This window comes from Haliotis rubra, unplaced genomic scaffold (genome assembly GCF_003918875.1).
Source record: "Haliotis rubra isolate DU_JTF1 unplaced genomic scaffold, ASM391887v1 Scf559, whole genome shotgun sequence".
NCBI lineage: Eukaryota > Metazoa > Mollusca > Gastropoda > Lepetellida > Haliotidae > Haliotis > Haliotis rubra.
In genome coordinates, this window is record NW_025767256.1 from 604,334 (window position 1) to 618,485 (window position 14,152).

A 14,152-nucleotide genomic window follows, 5' to 3' on the forward strand; every position below is an offset into this window, starting at 1 on the left:
TCCTGTAAGTCTGTCTCCCAACCCTTCTCTGCCTTCTCCAGACACTCTGGCCCACTCAGTGATGACACACTCCACCACCAAGGTCTCCTGTAAGTCTGTCTCCCAACCCTTCTCTGCCTTCTCCAGACACTCTGGCCCACTCAGTGATGACACACTCCATCACCAAGGTCTCCTGTAAGTCTGCCTCCCAACCCTTCCCTGCCTTCTCCAGACACTCTGGCCCACTCAGTGATGACATACTCCATCACCAAGGTCTCCTGTAAGTCTGCCTCCCAACCCTTCTCTGCCTTCTCCAGACACTCTGGCCCACTCAGTGATGACACACTCCATCACCAAGGTCTCCTGTAAGTCTGCCTCCCAACCCTTCCCTGCCTTCCCCAGACACTCTGGCCCACTCAGTGATGACATACTCCACCACCAAGGTCTCCTGTAAGTCTGCCTCCCATCCCTTCCCTGCCTTCTCCAGACACTCTGGCCCACTCAGTGATGACACACTCCATCACCAAGGTCTCCTGTAAGTCTGCCTCCCAACCCTTCTCTGCCTTCTCCAGACACTCTGGCCCACTCAGTGATGACATACTCCACCACCAAGGTCTCCTGTAAGTCTGCCTCCCATCCCTTCCCTGCCTTCTCCAGACACTCTGGCCCACTCAGTGATGACACACTCCATCACCAAGGTCTCCTGTAAGTCTGCCTCCCAACCCTTCCCTGCCTTCCCTAGACACTCTGGCCCACTCAGTGATGACACACTCCACCACCAAGGTCTCCTGTAAGTCTGCCTCCCAACCCTTCCCTGCCTTCCCTAGACACTCTGGCCCACTCAGTGATGACACACTCCACCACCAAGGTCTCCTGTAAGTCTGCCTCCCAACCCTTCTCTGCCTTCTCCAGACACTCTGGCCCACTCAGTGATGACACACTCCATCACCAAGGTCTCCTGTAAGTCTGCCTCCCAACCCTTCTCTGCCTTCTCCAGACACTCTGGCCCACTCAGTGATGACACACTCCACCACCAAGGTCTCCTGTAAGTCTGTCTCCCAACCCTTCTCTGCCTTCTCCAGACACTCTGGCCCACTCAGTGATGACATACTCCATCACCAAGGTCTCCTGTAAGTCTGCCTCCCAACCCTTCTCTGCCTTCTCCAGACACTCTGGCCCACTCAGTGATGACACACTCCATCACCAAGGTCTCCTGTAAGTCTGCCTCCCAACCCTTCCCTGCCTTCTCCAGACACTCTGGCCCACTCAGTGATGACACACTCCATCACCAAGGTCTCCTGTAAGTCTGCCTCCCAACCCTTCCCTGCCTTCTCCAGACACTCTGGCCCACTCAGTGATCCGTCACCAAGGCCTGTTGTTAGTATTGCACATCTGTATCTTCACATAAAAGACTGAACTGCTTCTGTACTTTGAATCCTGCTCTCTGTGGCATTTCAGTGTTCTATCATTCACCAGTCCTAACAGCTTTGTCTCTCCCTTCAGTACCAAGGGGCTTCCCCACACCAACGCTCGACAGTACAAGCTCCTTTACAGTGCTGGTCAAGTGGCAACCCCTGCCTAAAGAGCTGCGAGGTGGCACCATTGTCAATTACCGCATCTACTACGGCCTGTGCGACACCGACATCATCAGTAACGTTGAAGTTGAAGGACACACCTACAAGTACCTCATCACCGGTGTGTTCGATGTTCGTTGTGGCAGAACATTCCCAAACATAGTGAAGTTACAGTCCGTTTGATTTCTTTTGAGACCGATGAATTGCTCACAAACACAAAATCTAATACATGCAACAAAACCAAATTTTCTTGTCACTTATTGCTATTATTTACGAGGGGGATGGGGGGAAGCACTTGCTGGTAGAACAGCCAGGTGTGGAAGTGGCATCTTTGAAATTGAAATTTCACTACACACGCTGTAGTGATGAAGGAATAAGAATATACTCCGAAACGTTGTGTCCATCACAATGAAGAAGGTGACATCAATATAATCATTTGTTAAACAACTTTTTATGAAGGTCTCCAAAATTGTGAGACAAATCATCAGAGTTGGTGTAGATTTCACATGACTGTGCAAAATTTGGTTTTGTTGAAATTATTAGATTTTGTGTTAGTGAGCAATTCATCGGTCTCACATGAAATCAAACAGACTGTAAGTCATGTACAACCATAGCTGCTGCTGTCAGTTTGAGAGGGTCGGGGTCCCAGGGTGACACAATTTGCTAAGCAGGCCAGACACCTATGATTGTGGGTACAAATTCACACTCACCCCAGTTTTGTGTTGAGGTTTGTCTGCACTGTAATCCTGCATGTCGATGTGACCAGGTCTGATACGTGTGAGAACTGTTTCCCTCAGGCTAACCTACCACATGAGGCTAGGGGGCTGAGATGTAACTGGATTACTAGGATGTTAAAGGCATTATGTCACAACACACTTCTCTAAAAAGAATTCTAAGATGCCTAGCGGTTAGAACAATAAAAAAAACCAAACATTATCAGACAATAAAGGTATAGTTTTTGATGACGTATCAATTGAATGACGTTATCCCGTCACTGCGCCATTCTGGTGTGCCCCCTCGTAATCGAACCATTTTACATTACGTCACAATGTAAGCAACGTCACGAGGCATGTCAGTTGTCATCGCCTCGTACAGCCTCCTACAGTAAACTACTCCGTTGCATCCCGTTTCTTGGTTTGCAGTTGCTTCACGCAGCTAACATAACTGGTGGAAACATTACGTTTATGTTTTACGACGGTTAAAATGTGTCAATTCGACTCACAAGTTTTCAGCGACACGGTAACGTTTGCAATGTTTACATTCCCACAATGCAATCGTGGAATGTCGCTTCACTACTCAGCTTCATCTGGATGTACTGATCTAAACTTACGTTGGTAGTAGAAATGCGACGTTCATATTGCCCCATATGGTTTACGTTAATGACAGATGTAATTAAAATAATTCAGAGAAGATATTTAATCCGAATGTAAACCGTCATCAAACTGTTATCATGTTTTTTTCTGGTAACGTTCGTCTTAATGTAGGGGGGCAGACACATCAACAGAACAGCACGCCTGTTAGCCCTGTGCGAGGGTTCTTATTTAGGTGCCTTAAATTAATTGTAATTATCCTTAGAATTTTATTTTTTTTAATTTGGCATCTTAGAAAATAAATACAGTTTGCTCTACCACCATGTTTAGTGTAATAAAGCTATTATAACGTTAAAGCACTCGGACGCAAGCGTCCAAGCGTAACTATAATAGTTCAAGACGAAAGTGTGTTTTATTACACTATACATGGTGGTAGAGCGAACTATTTCTTCTTAATTAATGCATTTCTCTCAATAAATACCCGTGAAGATCCGGGTTAGAACTGATCTTCAGTAACCCATGCTTGGCATAAGAGGCGACTAACGGGATCGGGTGGTCAGGCTCGCTGACTGAGTTGACACATGTCATCGTATCCCAATTTTGTAGATCAATGTTTATCTGTTGATCCCTGGATTGTCTGGTCCAGATCAGATTATTTAAAGACCGCCTGAGTGTGATGTAAAAGTAAACTTACTCACTCACTCACTAAATCGACTCTCACGCCCTCCAGCAGCCAAACAATTTTCAAGAGAACCCCATAAAGTTGGGGAGCGCTCTTTATGAATATCCAATGCACAACTTCTGATTGAAACAAGCAAATACCGACAACAGCGTGCAACAGTTTTCGATGTACCGAGCATTTGTGTACATGAAATATATGGCAAGTGTTTCTGTTTGGAACTGTTCGCCTCGAAGTTTTGATTATCGATTTCAGGCAAGTCATAAGGGATAATAAGTCTTCTATGTGCTAAAATGAGTGCATATGCCAGAATATATATAAAGTAGGTCAAAATATTGTCGAAAATGTGTGACATTGTGCCTTTGAACCCGAGTTAAACTCACTGTTGACAGAATAGGTCTTGAATACAAATAATTGTTCTTCAGATCTGCTTCCCGACTCAGACTACCGTGTTCGACTCGCTGCTGCTACTAGTGAAGGATACCATAACTTCCCGGACAGTGAGTGGCCGTGGACAACCATCAGGACCAGGCAGGAATCTGCTTCAGAAAACAGTGAAGGTAGCTAGCATTGTCTAATGTAGATGACCACTGTCTAATGTAGATGACCGCTGTCTACTGTAGATGACCGCTGTCTACTGTAGATGACCACTGTCTAATGTAGATGACCACTGTCTAATGTGAGGTGAGGTGAGGTGAAATTGGGTTTTACGTCGTGCTTGAGAATATTTCGCTCATATGACGACGTGCATGCGAGTGTATGTGTATGTGCGGCTGCTTCTACTAGCCCAGACTAGGCTGGTTTTATAGTGCTAGCCCACTGAGATACCATGTCGCTGAGATACCCCACTCACACACATTATACTGACTCCGAGCTGATCAGTCCTTGTTGTACCCATTAATGCCGAGAGCCAGACAGAGACCAACAAGTACCAAATTTTAACGTCTTCTGGTATGACGCGGTCGGGGATCGAACCCGCGACCTTCCGCTCTCCGGCTGTCTAATGTAGATGACCACTGTCTAATGTAGATGACCGCTGTCTACTGTAGATGACCGATGTCCACTGTAGATGACCACTGTCTAATGTAGATGATCACTGTCTTATGTAGATGACCACTGTCTACTGTAGATGTAGATGACTGCTGTCTAATGTAGATGACTGCTGTCTAATGCAGATGACCGCTGTCTTATGTAGATGACCACTGTCTACTGTAGATGTAGATGACTGCTGTCTAATGTAGATGTCTGCTGTCTAATGCAGATGACCGGTGTCTAATGTAGATGACCCCTGTCTAATGTAGATGACCGCTGTCTAATGTAGATGACCACTGTCTAATGTAGATGACCACTGTCTAATGTAGATGACAGCTGTCTAATGTAGATGACCGCTGTCTAATGTAGATGACTACTGTCTACTGTAGATGACCGGTGTCTAATGTAGATGACTGTCACATGTCACAACTACAATATTTATCTCCTGGTATGTGCTTGCACCAGTATAGGTACAAACTACAATATTTATCTCCCGGTATGTGCTTGCTGATGACCTTCACCCTTCACCTGCAGCCCATGTGAACCTGAACGTGACGGTTGATGAGATCAACATGACGACCACCAAGGTGAGCTGGCTGTACCCACGGAAACTGCGGCTGTCCAAGCAGGTCATCTTCCTGCGCAACCTGAAGCGGAGTGACGGCATGCAGATGTACAGTTTGGCCATCTACCGCAGGGAAATCACCTTCACAAACCTCGGTGAGCTGGAACTCTGCCCCGTCCTTGTAACAGGCAACCATGTCTACCGTTTACCTCCTGGTGTCAGATGTACAACCATGATGATATATGTCTTAAAATCAGGTTTTCTTGGGTAACACAGACTCAAATACCTTATCCCTCCTGTGTGATACATACCCCAATATCATGTTGTCCAGGGTGATATGGATTCTTATACTATGTTGTCCCAAGTGACACAGACCCCAATATCATGTTGTCCAGGGTGATATGGATTCTTATACTATGTTGTCCCAAGTGACACAGACCCCAATATCATGTTGTCCAGGGCGATATGGATTCTTATACTATGTTGTCCCAAGTGACACAGACCCCAATATCATGTTGTCCAGGGCGATATGGATTCTTATACTATGTTGTCTCAAGTGACACAGACCCCAATATCATGTTGTCCAGGGTGATATGGACTAGTATACCATGTTGTCCCAAGTGACACAGACCCCAATATCATGTTGTCCAGGGTGATATGGATTCTTATACCATGTTGTCCCAAGTGACACAGACCCCAATATCATGTTGTCTAGGGTGAAATGGACTAGTATACCATGTTGTCCCAAGTGACACAGACCCCAATATCATGTTGTCCAGGGTGATATAGACTAGTATACCATGTTGTCCCAAGTGACACAGACCCCAATATCATGTTGTCCAGGGTGATATGGACTAGTATACCATGTTGTCCCAAGTGACACAGACTCCAATATTATGTTGTCCAGGGTGATATGGACTAGTATACCATGTTGTCCCAAGTGACACAGACCCCAATATCATGTTGTCCAGGGTGATATGGACTAGTATACCATGTTGTCCCAAGTGACACAGACTCCAATATTATGTTGTCCAGGGTGAAATGGACTAGTATACCATGTTGTCCCAAGTGACACAGACCCCAATATCATGTTGTCCAGGGTGATATAGACTAGTATACCATGTTGTCCCAAGTGACACAGACCCCAATATCATGTTGTCCAGGGTGATATGGACTAGTATACCATGTTGTCCCAAGTGACACAGACTCCAATATTATGTTGTCCAGGGTGATATGGACTAGTATACCATGTTGTCCCAAGTGATACATACCCCAATATTATGTTGTCCAGGGTGATATGGATTCTTATATCATGTTGTCCCAAGTGACACAGACCCCAATATCATGTTGTCCAGGGTGATATGGATTCTTATACTATGTTGTCCCAAGTGACACAGACCCCAATATCATGTTGTCTAGGGTGATATGGACTAGTATACCATGTTGTCCCAAGTGACACAGACCCCAATATCATGTTGTCCAGGGTGATATGGATTCTTATATCATGTTGTCCCAAGTGACACAGACCCCAATATCATGTTGTCTAGGGTGATATAGACTTATACCATGTTGTCCCAAGTGACACAGACTCCAATATCATGTTGTCCAGGGTGATATGGACTAGTATACCATGTTGTCCCAAGTGACACAGACCCACTGTTTGCGTTACTGCAAAAACCTGTGTGTTTCACGCAAATATATCTACATTTCATGAGCAATATTTCTACCTGCATGTTCTGCACGCAAAGCATTTTGTCTTCTGGGAACAAATAACCGAAAAACGTCTTTTCAGCAAGGAAAATAAAATAAAGATTCTCTCGGTTTATTTAACTTGCGAATGATGACAACATGCTCTGAAATGCAAGAAAATGACGTCCAAATTTCAAAATTTTACAAGGAGCCCGGCCTCCGGGAGAGCCCTCGCCACTTTCTGGCTCGGGCATACACGTGAGGTGCATTGCACACGCAGTAGTTTGGGGGCTATGCGTCTTAGGAACGCAAAGTTTTTCTTCCTACCGCGAACACTGCAGACCCCAATATCATGTTGTCCAGGGTGATATGGACCATGTTGTCCAAGTGCTACAGACCCAGTACCAGGTACCCTTGGTAGTGTATTTGCTGTACCTGGTTTGACTACACATTTTATCTTACCTCACACATAAATGTCGCTTTCTGATTGGCTGAGTGCTCTTCTATTATTTTCAATGTACCCCGCTGACAAGCGAGTAACATTTCAATGTACCCTGCTGTCAATGGCAATTCATTTGGTACTTCGTGATAATTCTAGATCTGTATCTCAAATTACATTGAATCACTTATGATGTATGGAAATTACCGATGTTTTGCGAATGCAAATCGATGGAAGGGAGATAACTCTAAATCTGTTTTCTTGTCAGCAAAATCTAGCGATGGCTACACAAAGATTTGTACCCATGCTTCAAACAATTCAGAATTAACATTAAGGTGTTCGGTAAGATAAATACGTTGTTCACTGGTACCTCGGGGCCCATGGATTGATGTGCCTTCCATGTCTGTTTATGTTCCCCTCGTCCTTCGGTCTCAGGGAACATAAACAAAAATCGAGGGTACATCAACCCATGTCCCCCTCGTGACCAGTGAACAACTTATAATGTTCTGTCTCTTGCTGATCAGACCAACATACACACACACTCACACTGTGCTTGTACATAATTTTATTGTATATGCCTTGGTGATATCTTGACATCATAATAACTACTAAACTGAGTTTATTTGCTTTCACAGATTCTTTGTAAATTGTCACACATTATATTGTCAATATTGTCCTTGTAGATTTCCATTATGTTTTGCACCCAGTCCATGTGTACGTCACTGTGTGACTATTATTGTTGTTAGGGAGTGGCATTGATAAAAGCATGTTTATGCTTGTTTGCCAATCCCGTCATGATTACATGAATACATATGTTTAAACCACACTATCTTGTATATTTCAGAGCCAGACACCACGTACCAGTTCTTCGTTCTCGGAGAGCATGAGCACCAGAAGATCGCCTTTGTAACCAGCATCTTCCACACATTGTCCAACAGAACCAAATACGATGTACCCAGTCACCTGGCTGGTAATGCCCTCCTCCCTAACGTCATCTCCATCACGTGGAACTACCTCGGCGACAACAGCCATGACGTCACTCAATACATTGTCCGATATAAACCCATAAACCTGGAACATAGATGCTCCAAAGACGAGAAGACCTTCAGAACGTGAGCACACAAGATTGTGACCTGAGCAGTCCTTGGCGGATCCAAAGGGGAGGGGAGGAATGTGACCTGAGCAGTCCTTGGGGATCCAAAGGGGAAGGGAGGAATGTGACCTGAGCAGTCCTTGGCGGATCCAAAGGGGAGGGGAGGGATGTGACCTGAGCAGTCCTTGGGGATCCAAAGGGGAGGGGAGGGATGTGACCTGAGCAGTCCTTGGGGATCCAAAGGGGAGGGGAGGAATGTGACCTGAGCAGTCCTTGGCGGATCCAAAGGGGAGGGGGGATGTGACCTGAGCAGTCCTTGGGGATCCAAAGGGGAGGGGGAGGATGTGACCTGAGCAGTCCTTGGGGATCCAAAGGGGGAGGGGAGGGAAGGATGTGACCTGAGCAGTCCTTGGGGATCAAAGGGGGGGGAGGATGTGACCTGAGCAGTCCTTGACGGATCCAAAGGGGAGGGAGGGATGTGACCTGAGCAGTCCTTGGGGATCCAAAGGGGAGGGGAGGGATGTGACCTGGGCAGTCCTTGGAGATCCAAAGGGGAAGGGAGGGATGTGACCTGAGCAGTCCTTGGGGATCCAAAGGGGAGGGGAGGGATGTGACCTGAGCAGTCCTTGGGGATCCAAAGGGGAGGGGAGGGAGGAGAGGGTGTTCAGGTTTTTTCCCCCTTTTGAAAATGACTGAAGTACACGTTGGAAGTTAATGTTTTGCATTGGCGGAGCCAAGGGGGGGTTCAGGGGTTAGACCCCTCCCCTTTGAAATTCCTTGATCTGCCTATGGCATTGTTGTTGTGGTTCGTTAAAAGAAACTGTGGATTTCTGCCCTATATCTTTATCTTTTATATCGTTTATAGTCAGCTTCTTTGATGGGTATTTTAGACGTTGAGGTGATCAGGAAAATGATATATGTTTATAGTCAAGTTGATACAGTTTCATTGGGAGAACAAAATTGATGTATACTGCAATGGAAATTCTTCAAAGTATAAATAATGAATGTATCGCCAAAGATTAATGTTATTAATTTCATGGAAATGAAACAGCAGTGTAATCATCCAGAAATCCATGACTCACATATTAAACTTCGCCAAGGTAAATCCACCACTGAAATACTGCTCCAAAGTGAGTCAAACCATACTCACTCACTCACTCATGTGGTGAATACTCACCTCCACATCTCGCATCTAGCTGATAGGCAATGCCACAATTGAAATACTGCTCCAAGCTGAGTCAAACCATACTGACTCACTCACTGTCTGTTGTCACAGCCGTACCCAGGAGGCATCCCTGGCCAACCTGGAACCTTTCACCTTCTACAACATCTCCGTGTGCGCCGTCTTTGACGACAGCAGATCCCAGTTCAGTGAGCCCATTGTCGTGCGCACCCTGGAGGATGGTAAGTGTTGCCATGGCTACCCTATACCTCTGTATGTATTATTTTACACTATATACTTCCATAGCAAGTTGATAACAAGTTTAATGTCAAGTTGATAACAAGTTAAGTTGATAACAAGTTTAATGTCAAGTTGATAACAAGTTTAATGTCCAGTTGATAACAAGTTTAATGTCAAGTTGATAACAAGTTGATAACGAGTTTAATGTCAAGTTGATAACAAGTTTAATGTCCAGTTGATAACAAGTTTAATGTCCAGTTGATAACAAGTTTAATGTCCAGTTGATAACAGGTTTAATGTCCAGTTGATAACAAGTTTAATGTCAAGTTGATAACAAGTTTAATGTCAAGTTGATATCAAGTTGATAACAAGTTTAATGTCAAGTTGATAACAAGTTTAATGTCCAGTTGAAAACAAGTTGATAACAAGTTTAATGTCAAGTTGATAACAAGTTGATAACAAGTTTAATGTCCAGTTGGTGTATACTTGTGTCTAAGTGTACCCTGATGAAGATGTATAGCCACCCATTCTTGGAAATCATGAGAAACCATAACAGAGATTCTGGTACCCTATGTTAGCTGGTATTATTGTTTAGAGCCGAAAACATACAAGACGTTTCAGAGGCATTAGCGTTGCTGTTATTGAAAGATTTGAACCAGACTCACTCACTCACTGTCTTTTAGTGGCCTCTCCTCCGGAGAACGTTGAGGCAGTAGTTATCTCCCCTGGTGAGGTGCAACTGCAGTGGAAGCCACCTCACCATCCCAACGGCAACATCAAAGGTCATGTCATCTCCTACAATATCGAGGTTATTCAGCATCCACCATGGACTGAACTGTACCAGGCTGGTAAGTAACACGGCTCGCATGGAACACAAATGTTACAGGCCTGTAAGAGTTGTGTATCCATGTTACAGGCCTGTAAGAGTTGTGTATCCATGTTACAGGCCTGTAAGAGTTGTGTATCCATGTTACAGGCCTGTAAGAGTTGTGTATCCATGTTACAGGGCAGTAAGAGTTGTGTATCCATGTTACAGGCCTGTAAGAGTTGTGTATCCATGTTACAGGGCAGTAAGAGTTGTGTATCCATGTTACAGGGCTGTAAGAGTTGTGTATCCATGTTACAGGGTTGTAAGAGTTGTGTATCCATGTTACAGGGCAGTAAGAGTTGTGTATCCATGTTACAGGGCAGTAAGAGTTGTGTATCCATGTTACAGGGCAGTAAGAGTTGTGTATCCATGTTACAGGGCTGTAAGAGTTGTGTATCCATGTTACAGGGCTGTAAGAGTTGTGTATCCATGTTACAGGGCAGTAAGAGTTGTGTATCCATGTTACAGGGCTGCAAGAGTTGTGTATCCATGTTACAGGGCAGTAAGAGTTGTGTATCCATGTTACAGGGCAGTAAGAGTTGTGTATCCATGTTACAGGCCTGTAAGTGTTGTGTATCCATGTTACAGGGCTGTAAGAGTTGTGTATCCATTTTACAGGGCTGTAAGAGTTGTGTATCCATGTTACAGGCCTGTAAGAGTTGTGTATCCATGTTACAGGGCTGTAAGAGTTGTCGATTCCATGTTACAGGGCTGTAAGAGTTGTGTATCCATGTTACAGGGCTGTAAGAGTTGTGTATCCATGTTACAGGGCTGTAAGAGTTGTGTATCCATGATACAGGGCTGTAAGAGTTGTGTATCCATGTTACAGGGCTGTAAGAGTTGTGTATCCATGTTACAGGGCTGTAAGAGTTGTGTATCCATGTTACAGGGCTGTAAGAGTTGTGTATCCATGTTACAGGGCATTAAGAGTTGTGTATCCATGTTACAGGGCTGTAAGAGTTGTGTATCCATGTTACAGGGCTGTAAGAGTTGTGTATCCATGTTACAGGGCTGTAAGAGTTGTGTATCCATGTTACAGGGCTGTAAGAGTTGTGTCGCCATGTTACGGGTCAGTAAGAACAGTACATCCATGTTACAGGGCATTAAGAGGTATGTATCCATGTTACAGGGGAAGAGCCATGTTACAGGTCAGTAAGAACAGTACATCCATGTTACAGGGCATTAAGAGGTATGTATCCATGTTACGGGGCAGATCCATGTTACAGGTCAGTAAGAACTGTATCCATGTTACAGGGCAGGACACTTCCGCGGTGGTGCAGAACCTGACTGGCCGGACGTACTACTTCCGTGTACAAGCGTGTAATGGGGCGGGCAAGGGGATACCGTCCACCAAGCTCATTGTACACATGGAGAACTTCAACACACCAGGTAATAGGACGTGGAGCTCAAGAATAAATCTTTGTTGACAAACAGTACTCTTGTTAGGACTAATTTCTCTGTCCTCAGCTGTGATATTGCTTGAGTATTACTAAGAGTGGTGCAAAACCTTATTCACTCACTCTATAAGAGTCAATGATTCTGACTGTACCATGAGCATGTGTTTATGAATCATCCTGAAATAGGGATGATGCCAGGTGTTCACAGAAAGCTGAGTGAACCTTTCTCATTAGTGGTGCTTGTCATAAACACTTGCAAATACAAGTCAATTATTTGCCTTAAAAAACAACAACGCAGTAATGGGTGGTGGTACAAACCAAAACAGAGAATTGTATTTGGCATTATTTTGTCACTTGGAAATCCACATTTCTCCCTCAAAATGTTCTGAAAAGCTTTTGGGGTAGCCTAGTGGTTAAAGCGTTTGCTCGTCATGCTGAAAACCCGGGTTCGATTCCTCACATGGGCACAATGTGTGAAGCCCATTTCTGGTGTCCCCTGCTGTGATATTGCTGGAATATTGTTAAAAGCGGCATAAAACCAAACTCACTCACTCACTCTGAAAGCTTTACTGGGGCTTTAATGTTGTGACCTTGATCAAGTAGCTAAGCCAGATCAAGTGAGAAATTTGTAGAAAATGTTGCTGGAGTAAGTTTTGCAAGTAGTTTGGGGGATTAATTATTTTTACCGCCCCTGATCAACGTTCTGATTGTCAGGCCACAGATATTACTGCTGTACAACTTGGGCAGTGTCGGAGGAACATACCTGTCAACTCTCACGCATTTGGCGTGAGTCTCATGCTTTATTGACAAATGTCACGCTCTAACGCCTCCAAATAATAATCTCACGCATATCTGGTAGCCAAAAATAATTTCAAAATTAGTACGCATTTTCGTTCGTTTTTGCGTAAAGTTGAACATTGAAATAACGCCTGAATGAACGAAGTACTAAAACGATGTTTATGCGAATGATTCGGCTTATTATTATTTATTAGCATGCATCTTTGAGTGTCAAAATAATGCCACCAGAAGGCTCCAAATGCTCCTGAAAATCACTAAACTTCATTTTCGGGGGCGGGGGGCTTTGCCCCCAGAGACCCCCCACCAGGGCATCGCCCTTGACATGACCCCGGCTGGACCCCGGCTTATTTTTTTCAGTCTCACTCCAAACCATCTTTAGGGGTTGACAGCTCTGGAGGAAGCATTTGGACAATATGATTTGAGAATATTTATGTGTGTGATTATTCTATGTCTATATCATCACTAACAAATCAAATGTAACTTGATGTCATCTGGACATTGCAGAACATAGGACCCTCTCGGATCAGCAGCTCGGAATCCTGGGAGGAGTGGGGATCGGCCTCACCAGCATCATCGTCACCATTATCTTCATCTTCTGCAAACAGAGGTGACACTGACATGACCGTTGTGGGAGTATCTGAAGTGCTTACTGTACCCAGCATCTGGCAGTCTTCATGCTGTTGTAAGGGGCGGTGGGGTAGCCTAGTGGTTAAAGCGTTCGCTCGTTATGCCGAAAACCCGGGTTCGATTCCCCACATGGGTACAATGTGTGAAGCCCATTTCTGGTGTCCCCTGCCGTGATATTGCTGGAATATTGCTAAAAGCGGCGTAAAACCCAAAACTCACTCACTCACTCACTCACTCATGCTGTTGTAGCATTGGTGTCAGAGTTGACTGGCGAATGTGGGCACATACTGAGATGATAGAAGGCATTAATGAAACTTTTTTCAAATGACTGATTAACCCTGATTAAATCTTTGACTTATCTTTATTAGTCTGTGTCTGACCCCGATTAAGTCTGTCTGACCCCGATTAAGTCTGTGTCTGAACCAGATTAAGTCTGTGTCTGACCCCGATTAAGTCTGTGTCTGATCCGGATTAAGTCTGTGTCTGACCCCGATTAAGTCTGTCTGATCCAGATTAAGTCTGTCTGATCCAGATTAAGTCTGTGTCTGATCCAGATTAAGTCTGTGTCTGATCCAGATTAAGTCTGTGTCTGATCCGGATTAAGTCTGTGTATGACCCCGATTAAGTCTGTGTCTGATCCGGATTAAGTCTGTGTCTGACCCCGATTAAGTCTGTCTGATCCAGATTAAGTCTGTCTGAT

The 14,152-nt window shown here is 44.7% G+C and overlaps 1 protein-coding gene across 1 annotated transcript in view; it reads left to right on the plus strand.

Annotated features, from left to right (window-relative positions):
* LOC124253915 (protogenin-like) overlaps positions 1 to 14,152 on the plus strand; it is a 44,900-nt gene that overhangs the window by 14,781 nt on the left and 15,967 nt on the right. The window contains exons 7-14 of the mRNA XM_046687768.1: positions 1,483 to 1,674; positions 3,968 to 4,102; positions 5,109 to 5,294; positions 8,112 to 8,379; positions 9,637 to 9,764; positions 10,446 to 10,610; positions 11,885 to 12,019; positions 13,330 to 13,432. Coding sequence (XP_046543724.1) covers positions 1,483 to 1,674; positions 3,968 to 4,102; positions 5,109 to 5,294; positions 8,112 to 8,379; positions 9,637 to 9,764; positions 10,446 to 10,610; positions 11,885 to 12,019; positions 13,330 to 13,432 — 1,312 coding nt within the window. The remainder of the gene's footprint in view (positions 1 to 1,482; positions 1,675 to 3,967; positions 4,103 to 5,108; positions 5,295 to 8,111; positions 8,380 to 9,636; positions 9,765 to 10,445; positions 10,611 to 11,884; positions 12,020 to 13,329; positions 13,433 to 14,152) is intronic.